General features: G+C 30.1%; 1 protein-coding gene across 1 annotated transcript in view; it reads right to left on the bottom strand.

The window, feature by feature from the left end:
• LOC145315564 (ATP-binding cassette sub-family D member 2-like) overlaps positions 1-21,612 on the bottom strand; it is a 162,535-nt gene that overhangs the window by 88,988 nt on the left and 51,935 nt on the right. Inside the window, exons 22-23 of the mRNA XM_080155546.1 lie at positions 2,488-2,546; positions 1,968-2,037 (exon numbers count right to left, since the gene is read on the bottom strand). Coding sequence (XP_080011672.1) covers positions 1,968-2,037; positions 2,488-2,546 — 129 coding nt within the window. The remainder of the gene's footprint in view (positions 1-1,967; positions 2,038-2,487; positions 2,547-21,612) is intronic.

A 21,612-nucleotide genomic window follows, 5' to 3' on the forward strand; every position in this document is an offset into this window, starting at 1 on the left:
AATAGATACAGCTCTGGGTACATTAATATAATATTTAGATTAACTTTATTTAGCAACCTTTGTTTTTAGGTTCTTAGCTTATTTTATATTAATAGATACAGCTCTAGGTACATTAATATAATATTTAGTATAACTTTATTTAGCAACCTTTGTTTTTAGGTTCTTAGCTTATTTTACATTAATAGATACAGCTCTAGGTACATTAATATAATATTTAGATTAACTTTATTTAGCAACCTTTGTTTTTAGGTTCTTAGCTTATTTTACATTAATAGATACAGCTCTAGGTTCATTAATATAATATTTAGTATAACTTTATTTAGCAACCTTTGTTTTTAGGTTCTTAGCTTATTTTACATTAATAGATACAGCTCTAGGTACATTAATATAATATTTAGTATAACTTTATTTAGCAACCTTTGTTTTTAGGTTCTTAGCTTATTTTATATTAATATATACAGCTCTAGGTTCATTAATATAATATTTAGTATAACTTTATTTAGCAACCTTTGTTTTTAGGTTCTTAGCTTATTTTACATTAATAGATACAGCTCTAGGTACATTAATATAATATTTAGATTAACTTTATTTAGCAACCTTTGTTTTTAGGTTCTTAGCTTATTTTACATTAATAGATACAGCTCTAGGTATATTAATATAATATTTAGTATAACTTTATTTAGCAACCTTTGTTTTTAGGTTCTTAGCTTATTTTACATTCATATATACAGCTCTAGGTACATTAATATAATATTTAGATTAACTTTATTTAGCAACCTTTGTTTTTAGGTTCTTAGCTTATTTTATATTAATAGATACAGCTCTAGGTACATTAATATAATATTTACTATAACTTTATTTAGCAACCTTTGTTTTTAGGTTCTTAGCTTATTTTACATTAATATATACAGCTTTAGGTTCATTAATATAATATTTAGATTAACTTTATTTAGCAACCTTTGTTTTTAGGTTCTTAGCTTATTTTACATTAATATATACAGCTCTAGGTACATTAATATAATATTTAGATTAACTTTATTTAGCAACCTTTGTTTTTAGGTTCTTAGCTTATTTTATATTAATATATACAGCTTTAGGTTCATTAATATAATATTTAGTATAACTTTATTTAGCAACCTTTGTTTTTAGGTTCTTAGCTTATTTTACATTCATATATACAGCTCTAGGTACATTAATATAATATTTAGATTAACTTTATTTAGCAACCTTTGTTTTTAGGTTCTTAGCTTATTTTATATTAATAGATACAGCTCTAGGTACATTAATATAATATTTACTATAACTTTATTTAGCAACCTTTGTTTTTAGGTTCTTAGCTTATTTTACATTAATAGATACAGCTCTAGGTACATTAATATAATATTTAGTATAACTTTATTTAGCAACCTTTGTTTTTAGGTTCTTAGCTTATTTTATATTAATATATACAGCTCTAGGTTCATTAATATAATATTTAGATTAACTTTATTTAGCAACCTTTGTTTTTAGGTTCTTAGCTTATTTTACATTAATAGATACAGCTCTAGGTTCATTAATATAATATTTAGTATAACTTTATTTAGCAACCTTTGTTTTTAGGTTCTTAGCTTATTTTATATTAATAGATACAGCTCTAGGTACATTAATATAATATTTAGATTAACTTTATTTAGCAACCTTTATTTTTAGGTTCTTAGCTTATTTTATATTAATAGATACAGCTCTAGGTACATTAATATAATATTTACTATAACTTTATTTAGCAACCTTTGTTTTTAGGTTCTTAGCTTATTTTACATTAATAGATACAGCTCTAGGTTCATTAATATAATATTTAGTATAACTTTATTTAGCAACCTTTGTTTTTAGGTTCTTAGCTTATTTTACATTAATAGATACAGCTCTAGGTTCATTAATATAATATTTAGATTAACTTTATTTAGCAACCTTTATCAGTAAGTTCCTACCTGGTATATTTTTCCTTCTACATCAATAGAAACGGCGCTGGTACATTCATCCAACATAGCCCATGCTGGCCTAAACAATTTAGTTTTGTTAAAAGCAAGGTTTTTTTCCGCATTCATTTGAAACCGCTAAAAATCCGGTGGATTAGAACCGGTTCTCAGCCATAAGGAAAAATTAGGTCTAGCATCGTATTATATCCAGTTTTCTACAAATATAAAAATATACAATCATTTTAACAAGATTAAAACATGATTTTTTTAGCGCGTGCCTTTGCCATCTTGGGGCTAAAAAACTGGTTTTAATCTTATGATTGTACATTTTATATCCGAGAAAAGCTGTTTATAATACGTAGCGATAAATTAATATTCTGTAATTAAGGTCGGACAGTACGTCTGTTCATCCTTCCGTTCCGTAATTAAAACCTTTTTGGTTAATATAGGCATGTTAAAATTGTACTATTCATTTCAAACTTGGCATGTTAGGTTTCTTTAAAACAATGAAATGAAATAGATAAATTCTTACTTCTGATAGAAAAGTCTTGCGAGGCCCATTCTTTGTTTCTCCCCTCCAGATAGGATATCCTAAAATATAGGTATATTAGTATTGCGAGGCCCATTCTTTGTTTCTCACCTCCAGATATGATATCCTAAAATATAGATAGATTAGTATTGCAAGGCCCATTCTTTCTTTCTCACCTCCAGATAGGATATCCTAAAATATAGATAGATTAGTATTGCGAGGCCCATTCTTTGTTTCTCACCTCCAGATATGATATCCTAAAATATAGATAGATTAGTATTGCAAGGCCCATTCTTTGTTTCTCCCCTCCAGATAGGATATCCTAAAATATAGATAGATTAGTATTGCGAGGCCCATTCTTTGTTTCTCCCCTCCAGATAGGATATCCTAAAATATAGGTATATTAGTATTGCGAGGCCCATTCTTTGTTTCTTAATTCTATATAGGATATCCTAAACTATAGATAGATTAGTATTGCGAGGCCCATTCTTTGTTTCTCCCCTCCAGATAGTATATCCTAAAATATAGATAGATTAGTATTGCGAGGCCCATTCTTTGTTTCTTCCCTCCCGATAGGATATCCTAAATATAGATATATTAGTATTGCGAGGCCCATTCTTTGATTCTCCCCTCCAGATAGAATATCCTAAAATATAGAAAGATTTGTATTGCGAGGCCCATTCTTTGTTTCTCACCTCCAGATAGGATATCCTAAAATATAGATAGATTAGTATTGCGAGGCCCATTCTTTGTTTCTCCCCTCCAGATAGGATATCCTAAAATATTGATATATTAGTATTGCGAGGCCCATTCTTTGTTTCTCACCTCCAGATAGGATATCCTAAAATATAGATAGGTTAGTATTGCGAGGCCCATTCTCTGTTTCTCTCCTCCAGATAGGATATCCTAAAATATAGGTATATTAGTATTGCGAGGCCCATTCTTTGTTTCTCCCCTCCAGATAGGATATCTTAAAATATAGATAGATTAGTATTGCGAGGCCCATTCTTTGTTTCTCCCCTCCAGATAGGATATCCTAAAATATAGATAGATTATTATTGCGAGGCCCATTCTTTATCTATCTATCTATCTATCTATCTATATCTATCTATCTATCTATCTATCTATCTATCTATCTATCTATCTATCTATCTATCTATCTATCTATCTATCTATCTATCTATCTATCTATCTATCTATATTTGTTATCACCTATCCAATTAGAGCTAATCTTTGGTAACTGCCTAAAATTAGAAATAATTACCAACCATAAAACATAAGGACCTTCCTCTAATCAAACTGAAACCAGGATGACAACATCCATGAATGCGAAGGTCAACAATTAATATGGTCAAACGAACGTTAACAATTAAAGATTGAAAGCTGTGCAAAATTTAGAAAAAAATAGATATTTCAAAATTAGAATAAAAACTTGATGTAGATCTATATCATATACATACTCAGAGATGCTTAGCTCATTATATGGTGCCGAATTTCTCCTAGGAATCATTACTAAAAAGTCTGTCGAAGCAATAGATCTCGCAAATTGCAGTCCCAATTTGATTTTTTTTGGTTGTCTAAATATTTCAAATAACTACTGAATTGATTGTATTCTCCGTTTAGGGGACGCTTCACATTAGTCTTGGGATGGTTTTAGGCTTTTTTATTTTTAGATTTAAGCTTGGCAATATATGTACTCCCTTTTAAACAGAGCACTGTATGCCTTGTAATGGCTCTATCATTAAGTCACTACCTTTCGAAGCATAGACGGTCAATGAGGGGGGGAAGGGTTGAAAAAAGGAATGTTTACCCCATTAAGCGTACCAGCCTAAAACAAACAAACTTGGACGTCCTTAATTTGAAGGCTTTTACATTACGTTGGACCATTGTAATCCAATATGCGCCGTTCTCTTATGTGAGTTTCAATTGTAGTTTTAAAAAGATAAATATTTCTTTTCTCTAGGAGCGATACCCTCTCCAAAATAGTTAAAGCTTCCAATGACCTATGAGATGATACCTTGTTCCTTTTTGCAGGTTTTTGGCTATTTTTAAATTTTTTCATATCTTTGATGTATATAGTCCAATTTTCCAAATTTTTTAAAGTTAACGATTTGAAAATTAAATTTCCTGTGGTTTTAAGAAAACAAGCATGGCAGTCAGACTGCCTTTTAGCAGGTTTTTGCTATTTTTATATGTTTTACATATTTCCCCATATCTTTGGTGATTTTGGTCCAATTTTAAAACTTTTTTGGGATATTAAATAATAATTAATAAATCAATTAATAAATACACTTTAAATCTACTTGTACGCATTACCATCTATGATTTTATTTTTTGTGCTTCGCTACTTATATGGATGTTGTCATCCTTATTTTTGTAATAACTTGCTTTTTGAAATTGTATAGAGGGTAAGCTAGGTAATTAAAATTCTTCATTATCTATAATACAAAGTAGAACGATGTCTGTCTGTCCGTCTGTCTGTCTGTCCCTTAAGATCTCGGTAACCACTGAACCGATCGGATTCTACTCTTCAGGGTATCTACCTATTGGTCCTGTGGTGGTTTTAAGCTATTTTCTTGGGGGGTGGGACACCCCCAACCCCCCCAAAAACCAAAAAATCCCCCCCCCCATTTAAGGAGATTTCCAAGGTCCTTTCGATTTTCGCCATAATTTTTTTTTTATCACCTCTTGGGGCAAAGCCCCTAGAGGCTAGGGGCGAAGCCGCTAGTCCTTATAATAAAGTAAAAGGATATCTATCTGTGTGTTTGTGTAATGAGGGATCTTGCTAATCGCATGAACCGATATGGTTCTTCTTTACAGTGTAGCTTATCAAGGTTCTTGGAAGGTTTGTAATTATTTTCGGGGAGGTTGCTACCAACCTCACAATAGAAATCGCCCCTCCCCCCCAAAAAAATTTGTTTTTAAACATTACAACTGAAAGTGGGAGGTCGACTCCCCCTCCTAGAGGCCACTAGATGCGTGGCCGCTATAGTGTAATTCCTATTTTATTACTTTAAGATAGATTAGCAGAGCAACCCACCCGAAAAGAAATAAAATGTACGCTTTCAGGGGCCAATGTACAGCTATTTTGTACATACACTTTCATATGAAATAAATCTGGCAAATTCCTATACCTGAACTGTAAGGTTAAGCATCAAACAACTGAGATATTACTCTTCAGAAAATAGTAGAAAAAAACTATATTGCAAGTTGAATGCATACTGTAATAATCTTATAATGTCTTATATGAATTTACATATATAAATTAAAAATTTCAACCATCATCAAAATAGTTTAGGAATCGAAAACTAATTTATTACTTTAATAATATAACCAAATAAGTTCAGAAATTATGTTTTTTATAAAAAAAAACATTTATATCTCAAAAATACATAAAAACCCCCAAATAAAAGTGGACATCTACCGAAAAAAATTTCAACCAAAAAAACTTTTGTTATTTTATGGCCTATTTTGTTCTAAATATTTTTTTGACTTCCTTTCGTTTAAAATTTAACATTCCGCTTTGTGTCTGTCTTTATATATACTAGAGTAGCAAGTTAAAAGGAATGTTATTTTCTTAGTTTGGGGTCCTTCTTTAAATTTGAGTAGGGGATATTCTAAAAACGGGGCAGGGATCAAAAGGGATAAGATAATGGCTGATAAATTGAATGAAAAATGTTTTAGTTTTTTAATATGTTCGATAATGTATTTGGCCATAACTCTGTTAAAAATGCTTTAAAAGCAGAAAACTAATGAAAATACTAATATTATGCAAAATTGAGTGTAAATTTTATATGCATGGAGACCATGATATTAATTAAAAAGTCTCATTTCAAGACTTTAATCTAGTTTGTCAAGTGAGAAATATCTCTTCAGAATTACATAAAAGGATAGTGAAACTTTACAACGATTCTACGATAACATATGCGTGCTTCGTCCTCTTTTTGATAGAAAAGTATAAATTTTTCATCTATCCTCAAACTAATTTAAAAATGATAAACAAATGTTTTTTAAAAACATATACACAAACAAGTTTTAACATGTTTCTTGTAAAAGAAAGACACAAAATAAGTTGAAACTTTAAAATATACTTAGAATATACAGTTAAAAGGGAGCATCTAGCGACAAAAATATAAACTAAAAAAAATGTCCATATTTTATGGCCTATTTTGTTCTAAATATTTTTGACTTCCCTCCCTTTAAAATTTAACATTCCGCTTTGTGTCTGTCTCAATATATACTAGAGTAGCAAGTTAAAGGGAGTTTTTTTTATTGGCATGGGAGCTTTCTGGAAATTTGAGAAGGGGATGTTTTAAAAACGGGACAGGGATCTGAAGGGATAAGACAATGGCCGATAAATTGATGTACATCACTAATGATGATAAACAAAATTACCCCTTCTGTAGATTACAATTAGTGGTTGAATAGTTTGAACACTCCACTAATAGAATAAACCAATCAAAGTTCAATAAATAAATTGTTGTTAAGCCAAAAGACTTTGGTGACTTGTGTAATAAACAGTCCAATGTCTATTTCCTCCCTGTAAGATTATCTATAACACAAATGTAGAATGATGTCTGTCCGTCTGCTTCTTAAGATCTCGGTATCCATTGAACCAATCGGATTCTACTCTCCATTTAGGGGAAGCTTCGGTCTTTGGATGGTTTTAGGCTAGGGGTTCAATAGGTGGGGGGGGGGGGAGAGGGTAGTTCACCATATTAAAAATTTTAATTTTTCAGCATACCCGCCTAAAACAAACAAGCTTAGACGTCCTTACTTTAAAGGCTTTTAGATTTAGTTCGACAGACCTCTTATTTCCGAAAGATGCCTATCTTTTATATAAACTTAATCAGGATAATAGCAGGCCTTGCTATTCTAACAATCAATTCTACAAAAAATCACAAAACCTTTGGAAGTAAGGTGGTGGGAGGGAGTATATCCTGTTTTTTCATATAACTGAAGAGGGTTGGGTAAGAGGGGAAAGAAAGAGGGTCTGTGGGGAGATTTTCCTTTAGAATTGTTTGTCAGAATCACATTCCCTTGGATGATAGTTTAAATAATGATATGAGTTCTTTAAGTTATCGAGAGAGAAATCTTTCTTCAGAAATTAACCATGATTATGCCCATTTTCTGTCGCGGTCGCGGATGACTTTTCCTTTTTTTTTTTTTTATATAAATACATCTTAATTTTTGTATGCCTGTTTTCAAATTATTAATTAATAATAAACACATACACAAAAACAAGTTTAAAATCATTTTTATTAAAAAATAAGAAATAAAACAAGTTAAAATTTTCAACATGCAATTAAAAAGTCACATATAGCGGCAAAAATATAAACTAAAAAAATGTCCATTTATTATGGCCTATTTTGTTCTAAATATCTTATGACTCCATTCGTTTAAAATTTAAGAATCCACTTAGTGCATTCTTCAATACTAGCCGCTACGCCCCTAGAAGCCTCTAGGGGCAAATAAGGTAGGAGGGGGAAAAGTAGACCTCATCCTATTTTAAATTTTAGTTTAAAAAGAGTTAAAAAAAATCTTTTTTTATGGGGGGGGGGGGTGAAGACACCCTTCCAAAAAATAGTTAAAAACCTCCCCAGGACCTATAAGAAGCTTTACTGTAAAGGAGAACAATATCGTTTCAGCGGTTAGCGAGATCCTTCGGGACAGACAAAAAACGCTTACTACTTTATATAATAGGATTTACTAGAGTAGCAAATTAAAGGGAGAGTGCTTTTATATTGGACTTTATGGAGACTTGAGAAGATGATTAAATCACAGGGCATTTTGTTGAAATACAAGTGAGAAATTTCTCTTCAGAAAACGTCCAGTAAGTGATAAATATTGTAGTTGAAACAAAAGAGTATAATATCCCTGAAAAGTGTGGTTTTGAATATGTAAATTTTAAGTTTTAACTTTTTGTATTTACTTTTAAAATTTATAAATATAAGCAAAATTTTATTCTTTAATACAAAATACACAAACAAGTTAAAAAAATATTTTTAACATGAAAAAATATGTTAAAACTTTAAAATATACTACAAACATACAATTAAAGGAGACGCCTAGTAATTTAAATATAAACTAAAAAAAATGTCCATATTTTATTGCCTATTTTGTTCTAAATATTTTTTGTCTTCCCTCCCTTAAAAATTTAACATACCGCTGTGTGTCTGTCTCAATATATTCTAGAGTAGCAAGTTAAAGGGAAAGTTTTTTTTATTGGCATGGGGCTTTCTGGAAATTGAGGAGGGGATATTTAAAAAAAGGGCATGATACAGGGATCTCAAGGGATAAGACAATAGCTGATAAATTGAACGAAAAGTGTTTTAGTTTTTATATAGAAAACTAAAGAAAATACTAATATTATGCAAAATTGAGTGTAAGATTTTATATGCAAGGAGACCATGAAATCAATTAAAAAGTCTCATTATTAGACTTTAATCTAGTTTGTCAAGTGAGAAATATCTCTTCAGAATAACATACAAGGATAATGAACCGCTTCAACGCTTCTACGATGACAAAGGCGTCTTCTTTCTGATATAAAAGTATAAATTTTTTATTTGTCCTCAAACTAATTTAAAAATTATAAAGAAATGTTTTTTTTAAAACATATACACAAACAAGTTTTAACATGTATTTTGTAAAAGAAAGACACAAAATAAGTTAAAACTTTAAAATATACTTATAATATACAGTTAAAAGGGAGCATCTAGCGACAAAAATTTAAACTAAAAAAACGTCCATATTTTATGGCCTATTTTGTTCTAAATATTTTATGACTTCCATTCGTTTAAAATTTAACAATCCGCCATGTGCATTCCTCATTATATACTAGAGTAGCAAGTTAAAGGGAATGTTTTTTTTATTGGCATGGGAGCTTTCTGGAAATTTGAGAAGGGGATGTTTTAAAAACGGGGCAGGGAGTAGAAGTCAGGGATCTTAAGGGATAAGACAATGGCCGATAAATTGATGTACATCCCCAATGATGATGCACAAAATTAACATTTCAAAAGATTACAATTAGTGGTTGAAACGTTTGGACACTCAACTAAATGAACCAACATATTAAAGTTCAATAAATTAAATGGTGTTAAGCCTTTAAGACTTTGAGGACTTGTGTAATAACCCTCCATGTAAAATTGTTCTATAATATAAAGTAGTAATGTTTTTTGTGATAAGCTAAAGATCTTGTAAATTGGCGCTCCAAATTAGTTGCACTTTTCAGAGAAGCTTTAAAATTTCTTAGGGTTGGTTTTAAGCTATTTTTTTGTTTTTGTTGTCTGAAGCTTAATATTTCAAAATCTACTGAACAGAATTAATTCTCCATTTAGGGGAAGCTTCACATTGGTCTTTGGATGGTTTTAGGCTAGGGGTTCAATAGGTGGGGGGGGGGGGGGGGTAGAGGGTAGTTCACCATATTAAAATTTTTTATTTTTCAGCATACCCGCCTAAAACAAACAAGCTTAGACGTCCTTACTTTAAAGGCTTTTAGATTTAGTTCGACAGACCTCTTATTTCCTAAAGATGCCTATCTTTTAGATAAACTTAATCAGGATAAAAGCAGGCCTTGCTATTCTTACAATCAATTCTACAAAAAATCATAAAAACCTTTGGAAGTAAGGTGGTGGGAGGGAGTATATCCTGTTTTTTCATATAACTGAAGAGGGTTGGGTAAGAAGGGGAGGAAACAAGGGTCTGTGGGGAGATTTTCCTTTAATTTGTTTGTCAGAATCACATTCCCTTAGGTGATAATTCTGAATATTATTAAGAATTATTTCAGTTAACGTGTGAGAAATCTCTCTTAAGAAATTAACTAAACTTCCGTCGCCTTGGAGTCTAAAATACACAGATCCAGATAACGGTGCCTGCTTTTTACTTATAGTTTATATTGATAGAAATAAATCTTAATTTTTTGTGGCCTATTTTCAAATAATTAATTAATAATTAACAAATTTTTTTTTAACATACACAAAAACTAGTTTAAAATTATTTTTTTAAAAGAAGAAACAAAACAGGTTAAAACTTTCAATATTACAACATGCAACTAAAAGGTGACATCTAGCGGCAAAAATATAAACCAAAAAACATCCCATATTTTATGGCCTATTTTGTTCTAAATATTTGTTGACTTCCCTCCCTTTAAAATTTAACATTCCGCCTTGTGTCTGTCTCAATATACACTAGAGTAGCAAGTTAAAGGGAAAGTTTTCTTTTTTATTGGCATGGGGGCTTTCTGGAAATTGAGGAGGGGATATTTAAAATACGGGGCGGGGATGGAAGTAAGGGATATAAAGGGATAAGACAATTCCTGATAAATTGATGTACAATAGATACATTAGATTAGATTACATTTAGTGGTTGAAACGTTTGAGTACCTGTGTAATTTATATTCCTAATGTCCCCTCCCTCCCCTGATTAAAGCTCTTAATACTGTGAAGAAATCTCTTATTTGGAATGATTGTATAATACTAGTCGAGGACAGATAAAACTTTGGGTACCAGTGTAATTTACACACCAATGTCCCCTCCCTCCCTGATTAAAGCTCTTAATACTCTGAAGAAATCTCTTATTTGGCATGATTGTATAATACTAGTCTAGGACAGATACAACTTTGGGTACCAGTGTAATTTACCATCCCGTGTCCCCTCCCTCCCGGATTAAAGCTCTTAATACTCTGAAGAAATCTCTTATTTGGCATGCTTGTATAATACTAGCCCAGGACAGATATAAATAATCTTAAAACTAAAATTGGGCACAATGGGATGTTTATTACACTAGTCCCCAAAGTTTTATATGATAACATTGGCTTTTAAATTTTGGGACTTTAGTAAATTTTGTTTGATGATTGTTCAAACATTTCAACCACTAGTTTGATTCTACAGAAGGGATAATTTTCTGTATTACCATTGGGGATGCATATCAATTTATCGGCCATTGTATTATTCATTTAGAGTAAAAATTAGAACACTAAGCGGTTTCCATGAAAGTGTCTAGTCAAGCTTTGAAATTGATCGTGTTTTTTTTCCGGTTCTTAGCAATATCGAAAAATCATGTATAGCATCGCATTACAGACAATTTCCACGAATATTAAAATAAAAATCATAAAACTAAGCTATCTATAATACGAGGCGTTAAATAACTATTCAGTCATTTAAGTTGAAATATACAAATTTATTTTTAGAAAATGTATCACTGTCCTTGTTTTACTTACATACTTACACACACTCACACATTACACACATATACACACACACACATGTACACACATACACACAGTCAAACACACACACAAACACATACACCCACACACACACACTTTGTGTATATATTTTTGGCAGGCTTACACAGAAACAAACACACACACACACACACATAAATACACACACACACACAGGAAAAAGGTGAACATATTAAAACACAATTAATTTGTTAAAATCGATATATTATTACTTAGATGTTATTACTTGAAGCCTCTTATGGCTATGGCTAATGTACTACAAAGATTATTTATTTTAAGGTTTAGCATCTTCTAACAAGAAATAATAGTTATTTATCGCAGCGTTTTATAGACAGATTTCCGCGGATATTAAATTGGTATTGATTTTGTAATTTTTATTTTAATATACGTGGAAAATTGTATGTAATAAATTATCTTAATTATCTCATCTTAATATGTATTCCATAGTATTATAAATTATATATTCATCATGATATAAATATATAATATTTGCATATTTACATATTTATTTACCTATACTTCATATACCTTCTTATTTTTAGTAGCGAAGCTACTCTATAATTCACCTTGTCCGTCCGTCAGTCCGTCCGTCAGTCCGTAACGCTATGGGGGAAATGAGATTTACTCAGCTCCTGTAAAAGGTAGAATGCTGAAATTTTTTTGACAACGTTCCCATCATTAAGGAGCACAATTAATTATAAAACATCGATGGCGATAGGAACACTTTTTAGCAGGTTTTAGGCTATTTTTGTATTTTTCACATTTTTCTCCATATCTTCAGTGTTTATGGTGCGATTTTCAAAATTTTTTCACTTATAGATATTAACATTAAATTTCCAGTTGTTTAAAGAAAACAACTATGAAAGTTAGACTGCCTTTAAGCAGGTTTTAGGCTATTTTTGTATTTTTCACATTTTTCTCCATATCTTTGGTGTTTATGGTCCGATTTCCAAAATTTTTTAGTTATAGATATCAAAATTAAATTTCCTGTCCTTTAAAGAAAACAACTATGACAGCCAGACTGCCTTTCAGCAGGTTTTAGGCTATTTTTGTATTTTTCACATTTTTCTCCATATCTTTGGTGTTTATGGTACAATTTTCAAAATTTTTTCAGTTATACATATCAAAATTAAATTTCCTGCTGTTTAAAGCAAACAACCATGACGGTTAGACTTCCTTTTTGCAGGTTTTTGGCTATTTTTAAATTTTTTTATATCGTTGATGTATATAAACCCCGAACAAAAATATTATGCAAATAAGAATTTTCAAAATAACAGCTTTATTATTCATTTAGGATGATTTTACAATAAATATGAAATGTAGATGCCTCTTTTGGTTATAAAATTCCACTGTTATTTTTTAAATTATCAGCACCTATAAAGCACAAGATCTCAAAAACAGCATTTGGGGGAAATACTGGTGAACAAACATATTATGCAAACCCAAAACAAAGCAAAAAAAAAGGTTTTTTTGGCACTTTTCTCCTCTTTTAAAAATTTATTATGATAAAATAATAATTTTTTAAGGGATTTATGCATTAATTATTATGAAATATAGTATAAGGTAGAAATTAATGATTTTTCTAAATAATAAATGTATGAAAAAAATAAATTCGATCCCTATCACTTTAGAGGACAGCTGCTGACCCCAAGTCTTATGGATGAACCTAAATACATGTTAAAGATAAAAATTACCCTGAAAATTATACAAAAATGTTTTTTGGTGTGTTGAAAAAATCTATTTTAAAATCTTGATTTTGAAGATGATGACCTTTAAGATGCCCCTATTGGTGGTGATGGTGAGCCAAATGTTATCAAAGTGCATGTCCATGATGACAACTTATATATTAAACTATGATCCAATTTTTGTAGTTATAGCATCCTCCAGCCCAGCATTATTAAAAAAGAAAAGAATTGCAATTTTATTTACTTCAATTCATAAGGTGAATACTGTAGTTTTTTGAAGATGGTTATATTTCTTGTTGGAAGGCTCCATTGGAGGCTGCTATGACTACAAAAAATGGTACATAGGTTAATAGACAAGTTGTTGTAATGGGCATGTACTTAGATAACATTTGGCTCACCATCACCACCAACAGGAGCATCTGAAAGGTCATCATCCTCAAAATCAAGATTTTAAAATGAATTTTTTTAACACATAAAAAAACATTTTTGTATACTTTTCAGGGTAATTTTTATCTTTAACATGTATTTAGGTTCATCCATAAGACTGGGGGTCAGCAGCTGTCCTCTAAACACTAGTAAAATATAGGTTTTTTAGCCAAAAAGATGAATACTCTAGAAATTCGACCAGATATCATTTATTTATACCTATATAGAGAGCCCCACGTTTTTATTTAAATCATAAGTGCATGGCCTAAAGAATAAATTGCATTTGAACTTGAGTGTATTTTTTCTTGAAAAAAAGCTGTAAAATTAAGTTTTCAAACTATAAAATTCATTGAATAAATCCGCAAGTTTAAAAATGAAAAATCCGTGAAGCTTTTTAGTAATAAAATTGATTCTTAGTGTGATTGTTTCTTAAATAACAAACATGCCATAGTTTGCAATAGTTCATTTAAAAGCTCTAAAACAATTTGTGTTGCTTGTGAAATAAAAGGCAAGAATTGCCAAGATTAAGAGAAAAATGAAACGTTGTTTGTTCTTGTAAATCTAGTGCAAATGAAGGAACCAACAGGTCTTTGTAATAATTGTAAAAAATATTTATAAAAAATATTTGTAATTATGAATTTAAAGTGATATGTCTATTAAAAGCAAAACTATTCTAAAAATAGTGTCGGTCCGTTCGTCCGTCCATATAGTTTTTTTTCCGTTAACTTGGGCATGTTAGAATTGTCTTATTGATTTTAAACTTTGCATGGTGATTCCTGTAGTAGTTAAGTATTTATGATTTAGAAAACGTAGCAACTGTATAATCGTTACAAGAATGTCCGTACTCAGTTTTTCAACAAATTTACTCCAATTTTGTTTTGACATTTAGAACATTTACATATATTATGATTATTCTATAAGTGTTAATGTTCGTTCGTCCTAGTGACCTATTCCAGTATGAGAATCTGAATTGCTATAATAATTTTTTTGAAATCGTTATATACTTTGAAATTTATTTTAAATTTTGAATGCCATCTTAGTTAATTAATGTATTTCCATACAAAAAACAAACAAATATCATTGTGGAAGTAAAAGAACTTCATATAAAATAAATGAATAAAACTTGTTGAAATGATGTTAGATCTATGGAAAATAGAGGGTTTTATTATAAAATATAAAAAAAATTAGGCCATGCACTTATGATTTAAATAAAAACGTGGGGCTCTCTATATAGGCTTAAATAAATGATATCTGGTCGAATTTCCAGAGTATTCATCTTTTTGGCTAAAAAACCTATATTTTACTAGTGTAAAGTGATAGGGATCGAATTTATTTTTTTTCAATCATTTCTTATTTAGAAAAATCATTAATTTCTACCTTATACTATATTTTATAATAATTAATGCATAAATCCCTTAAAAAATATTATTTTATCATAATCAATCTTTAAAAGAGGAGAAAAGTGCCAAAAAACCTTTTTTTGTTGCTTTGTTTTGGATTTGCATAATATATTTGTTCACCAGTATTACCCCCAAATGCTGTTTTTAAGATCTTGTGCTTTATTGGTGCTAATTAATTAAAAAATAACAGTGGAATTTTGTAACCAAAAGAGGCATCTACATTTCATATTTATTGTAAAATCATCCTAAATGAATAATAAAGTTGCTATTTTGAAAATTCAGATTTGCATAATATGTTTGTTCGGGGTTTAGTCCGATTTTCCAAGTTTTATTAAGTTAAGGATTTAAAAATTAAATTTCTTGTCGTTTTAAGAAAACAAGAATGGCGGTCAGACTGTCTTTTAGCAGGTTTTTGCTATTTTTATATGTTTTACATATTTCCCCATATCTTTGGAGTTTTTGGTCCAATTTTAAAACTTTTTTGGGATATCAGTATCAAAATAATTTTTCCATTGTTATGAGCATCTTTTATGTAATTTACTTTGACCATCATCATTATACAAAATAAAACAGGGTTTCTTGTTATTTTCTCCAATAAATCAATTAATGAATACACTTTAAATATACGTATATGATTTTTTTGTGCTTCGCTACTTATGGATGTTGTCATCCTTGTTTTAGAATAAAAGGTATTATGCATTTTATGAACACAATCCAATAGTTTTTCTCGTATTTATTCGAATCCGGTGGATAGGAACCGGTTCTCATCCATACGAAAAAACCATGTCTAGCATCGTATAATATCCAGCTTTCTCCGAATGTAAAAATGTACAATCATAACATTAAAACCAGTTTTTTTACCCCGTGCCTTCGGCACCCCGGGGCTAAAAAAACTGGTTTTATTCTTATGATTGTACTTTCTATATCCGCGGAAAGCTGTTTATAATACGATGCGAGAAATAACTATTACACATTTTTTTTCTGTATTGTCATTTATAGTTATATATCGCATTGTATTATGGACAGCTTTTCACAGATATTGAAATACATTTTTTTATTAATATAGAAAATGTCTTCTGCTTTTGTTCTATGATGATTTTAGACTATTTTAATACTAAAAAACAAGAATGACAACATCCATTAATAGCAAACTGCATAAATATAAATTCATTGTAGCTGGACAAAGTGTCTAAAAAATCTTCTCTCACCTCCCTCATTTTTATGACGTCACATGGCTGTTTTTTTGAGACACTTTGTCCTCCTACAATTACAAAAATATTTAAGAACACTATAAATTATCGTTAGTGTTTACTTTTTATAATTCTATTTCCTTAGAACTCCTTATTACTCATATTCTGTATCATTATGCATTTATTTTTATTTGTAATAAAAAAAAAATCATATCCGGCTAACATATTCAGAACTTTTCCACGAATAATAAAATAGAAATAATAAAACCAAAACCAGATTTAATTTTGTATTGTACTATCCACGGATACCTGTCTATAATAGGATGCAATAAATTTATATTATACTGCTAATATTAAAAAACAAATTCAAACACTCATTTAATTAACCTTTTTATTTCCAAAAAATCAATATTTTTAAAAGCGAAGCTTTTCTATAATTAGGGTCGGTCCGTCCGTCCGTCCGTAACGGATAGCTTTTTTCGTTTATTTAAGTATTTTAAATTGTCCTATCGATTTTAAACTTTGCATGGTGATTCCTTTGGTAGTTATGTACGATTTAGAAAGCGTAGCAACTCTATACTCATTATCAAAATGTTCGTACGTCCATTTTAGACATGTTGACTTTTTTCTTTTTTAACAACATATTTTTATGTGATCTAATCATCCGATTAATCTGATTTTTGGTATATTGATTCCTGGGACAACAAAGTATAATGTGATAAGCGAAACAACTCTATAATAAAGTCCTAAAAATGTAAGTATGTCCATAAACATTATCCTGTATCAAGCAGTTTTTCATCAACTTTGTTTACAATTTTGCTTCGACTCTTTTATATTTTATTTCGATTATTCAGTTCTGACATTGTATAAGTGTTAATGTCCGTTTGTCTTACTGTTTCAGTGCTTCGCTTTTATGGATGTTGTCATCCTTGTTAACATATGACTATTCAATTACTTTGACTTTAAAAAGAGATTATTTTATTGGGAAAAAAGTTATGGCTTTTTTTTCAGTTTTATGGTTTGATTCATGACTCTGGCTCTAGTCACGGTTTTTGTACAGTAAATATTCTGTACAATTTTCTCGAGTTTTATAAATATTTTTTTGTACAAAAGGAGGACTCAACTATGAGATTTTAAGTTGTATGTTAATTAAACTTTTATAATAGGTATTAAAGTGACCCTCGTACTTTTAAAATTTCTGTACATTCTCTGCTTACTGGGTATCTGCTCACCAGGGAGGGAGCATTGGGCTGTTTATTACACTAGTCCTCAAAGTTTTATAGTAAAGTTTTCTTATTTTTTTGCTTAACTACTTTGGTGACTTTTATTGAATTTTAATTGCTTGGTTCGTTAGTGAAGGGTCTGTAAAATATTTAAGGGGTAATTTTGTGTATCATCATTTCACGGCCATTGTCTTATCCCTTTATCTCCCTGTCAGTTACCAGTGTCAAATACAGAAGCTATTTTCACAAGTAGAAGAAAAGTAAAACTTCTCAATGTCAAAATTGATCAGGGATCTTAAGGGATAAGACAATGGATGATAAACTTTTAACATATCCCATTAATTATAAACAAAAATATCTGAAATTTGTTTGACACATCCAAACAATTTTCTCAGGTTTTATATTTTACAAATAGTTTCAAAAATGCTTATCAGAATGTCTGCCTCTCTTTACCTAAGGATCTTGCTAACCGCTCAACTGATATGGTTCTCCTTTATGAATTATCTTTTCATAGGTCCAGAGAAGGTTTATAAATAATCTTTTCTATAAAAAATAAGCCCCCCCCCAAAAAAAAAATTGTATTTTCTTTTAACTTTTTTTAGAATAAAATTAGAAATTATGGTTGGTCGACTCCCCACCAAATTAAAAGAAAACACTTTTTATTTTTAAAACTAAAATAAGTAAGAGCAGAGTCGAAATCTTTAATTTTTTGTCACTATAGTTCTTCTTTAGATACAAAATCTCCTTTCTGCCTAAATCTATATTTTGGAAAAAGGGGTTTTAAAGTGACCCATGTGAAAGACTTGAGATATTAAGAAATTTAGAGAATATTTCAGGGAGGGTGGGGACATTGGGTTGTTTATTACATTAGTCCCCAAACTTTATAATAAAATTTTTATATTCGTAAGCTTAACAACTTTGAGGACTTTTAATCAATTTTGGTTGGTTGGAACATCAAGTTGAATGGTGTTTTGTGTATTATCATCGGGAATATACATCAATTTATCATTGTCTTATCCCTTTAAATCCCTGTGAGAATATACTTTCTATAGATTTATTTTGAGATACATTATTTTCGCTTCGTTTAACACCCTGGACTATATAATATATAGATAGATAGATAGAAAGATAGACAGAGAATAATTCATAGATAGATAGATAGATAGATAGATGGACATATAGATAGATAGATAGATAGATAGATTGATAGATGGATAGATAGACAGATAGATAGACAGATAGATTTTGGTTACAATATTTTGGCTTCGTTTAACACCCTGGACTATATATAGATAGATTGGATTGACAGATAGATAGATAGACAGAGAATAATTCATAGATAGATAGAAAAGATAGATAGATGGATGAATATGTAAATTAGGTTTACATTACAATATTTTCGTTTCATTTAACACCCTGGAATATATATAGATAGATTGGATTGACAGTTAGACAGATAGACAGAGAATAATTCATTTATAGATAGATAGATAAGAGAATAAAGATGAGTAGACAAATGGATAGACAGATAGATTTATTCTGAAATACATTATTTTCGCTTTGTTTAACACCCTGGACTGTATATAGATAGATTGAATTGACAGATAGATAGATAGATAGACAGAGAATAATTCTTATATAGATAGTAAAAGAACAGGCAGATAGATAGATAGATAGACAGAGAATAATTCATAGTTAGATAGATAGAAAAACAGATAGACAAATGGATAGACAGATAGATTTATTCTAAAATACATTATTTTCGCTTCGTTTAACACCCTGGACTATAAATAGATAGATTGGATTGATAGATAGATAGATAGATAGATAGAAGAACAGATAGATAGATGGATGAATATGTAGATTAGGTTTACAATTTTTTTTGTTTTTTTGACACTCTGGACTATAGATAGATAGATTGTATTGACATATAGATAGACAGATAGACAGAAAATAATTTATAAATAGATAGATAAATAGAAGAATATATAGATAGGCAGATAGATTTTGGTTACAATATTTTCGCTTTGTTAAACACTCTTGACTATAAATAGATAAATTGGATTGACAGATAGATAGATGATAGAAGAATAGATAGATAGACAGATAGATTAGGCAGGGGCGTCCAAGCTTTTTATTTTGGGGAGGGGGGAAATTTTTTTAAGAGGGGGGTAATTCGGTTTTTTGGGGGGGGGGGTAAAATCTTCGCGCCGCTCGAAAGAGGAAGAGAGAAAGAACTAGAGTGATAGCAAATGAAATGAATATCTTAATAAAGAAATCAATAAAATAATAAACTTAAATAATCATAGTTTATTATTAGTAGAATACCTATATAGACAATTTAAAGCTAGTTATGAAAATACAAAGTAGAATAATGTCTGCCCGTCTGTCTGTCCGTCCGTCGGAAGGTTAAGATCTCGGTAACCACTCAACCGATTGGATTATACTCTTTAGGGTATTGGTCCTGTGGTGGTTTTAAGCTATTTTCTTGGGGGTGGGACACCCCCAACCCCCCAAAAACAAAAAAATCCCCCCCCATTTTTTTAAAATTTGATACTGTTCGACCAGTCCAGGGCAGTTCCAATTTTTTTTCCCCGAAAATTTTGAAATTGATACTGTCGCTAGTAAAAATAATAAGAAAGGAATAAGTAAGAATGTAAAGAAAGAAGATGAAGGTTAACTAGCAAAAAATGAAGAGAACTATATCATTATCCAATTATATTAAGAAGTAAGGTTTTTTATGTCTAAAACTTTAGGTTTCAATAATTACTAAACTAATTGAGTTTTCATTTTTAGGGAAGCTTTAGATAGGATCTGGGAGGGCTTTATGCTATTTTTATTACAGCATTCCATAAACTTCATTTGGCTAAACATAGATTTTGGTATTTTTGTAGGACCACCAATTTTGCTACTTTATCTCCCTTTCCCTTAACTCATGCCAAAACTAGGTTAAACTCAAATTTAGCTCAACAGAAAAATGACTTATATACAATATGAAAAGCCCTCATGCCAAAACTGGGTGAAACTCAAATTTGGCTCAACAGGAAAATTGCTTATATGATATGTGACAAGTCCTTAACGCATGCCAAAACTAGGTTAAACTCAAATTTGGCTCAACAGAAAAATTGCTTATATGAAATAAGACAAGTCCTTAACTCATGCAGAGAACTTGGTTAAACTCAAATTTGCTCAACAGAAAAATAACTTATATTAAATATGACAAGTTCTTAACTCATGCCAAAACATAGTTAAACTCAAATTATGCTTAACAGAAAAATGTCTTTATAAAATTTCCTTTCCTTCTTCTCAGTTCTTTGTCTCAAATTTTGCTCAACAGAAAAACTGCTTAAATGAAATAAGAAAAGTCTTGTCTTAAATAATGCAAAAACTCTGTGAAACTCAAATTGTGTCCAACAAAAAATGGCTCATATTTAAGATGACAAGCTTTTATGTTTCTTGGATTTTGTACACATATAAACAATTATAAAGCTCAACTTATTAATGACTTTTTCTAAAACAATTTAGATTTAGATCCTTTTTATTTAATACACAAAATTCCAGATTACATAAATACACAAAATTAAAACTTTTTGAATTTTTACATTGCACACTTTAAATTTTCTTCTCTTTGATACTTTTATGATTTTATAAATTGTCATATGATTCAGATTTTTATGCCAAATTTAGGATACTCAAATAAGATTTTTAAAAAAATCTATTTTCATTTCCAATTGTCAGATGAGCCAAATTTGAGATACCCCGATTACATAAACCCATATATCAAGATTCGAACTGAGGCCAAATTTTCCCATTAGAGGACAAACCATTTTTTCATCCGCTGTCAACGAATGTTCCCTCATTATAGCAATTTTGTACAATGTGAAAAACTGTACAGTATATTACTGTCCAAAAAAGTTTGGAGTGGGGATATTTTAGATTTTACACCCCATATTGTAATCC

The sequence above is a fragment of the Acartia tonsa genome, chromosome 4, assembly GCF_053477335.1.
Source record: "Acartia tonsa isolate MP-2025a chromosome 4, ASM5347733v1, whole genome shotgun sequence".
In the NCBI taxonomy this organism is placed as follows: domain Eukaryota; kingdom Metazoa; phylum Arthropoda; class Copepoda; order Calanoida; family Acartiidae; genus Acartia; species Acartia tonsa.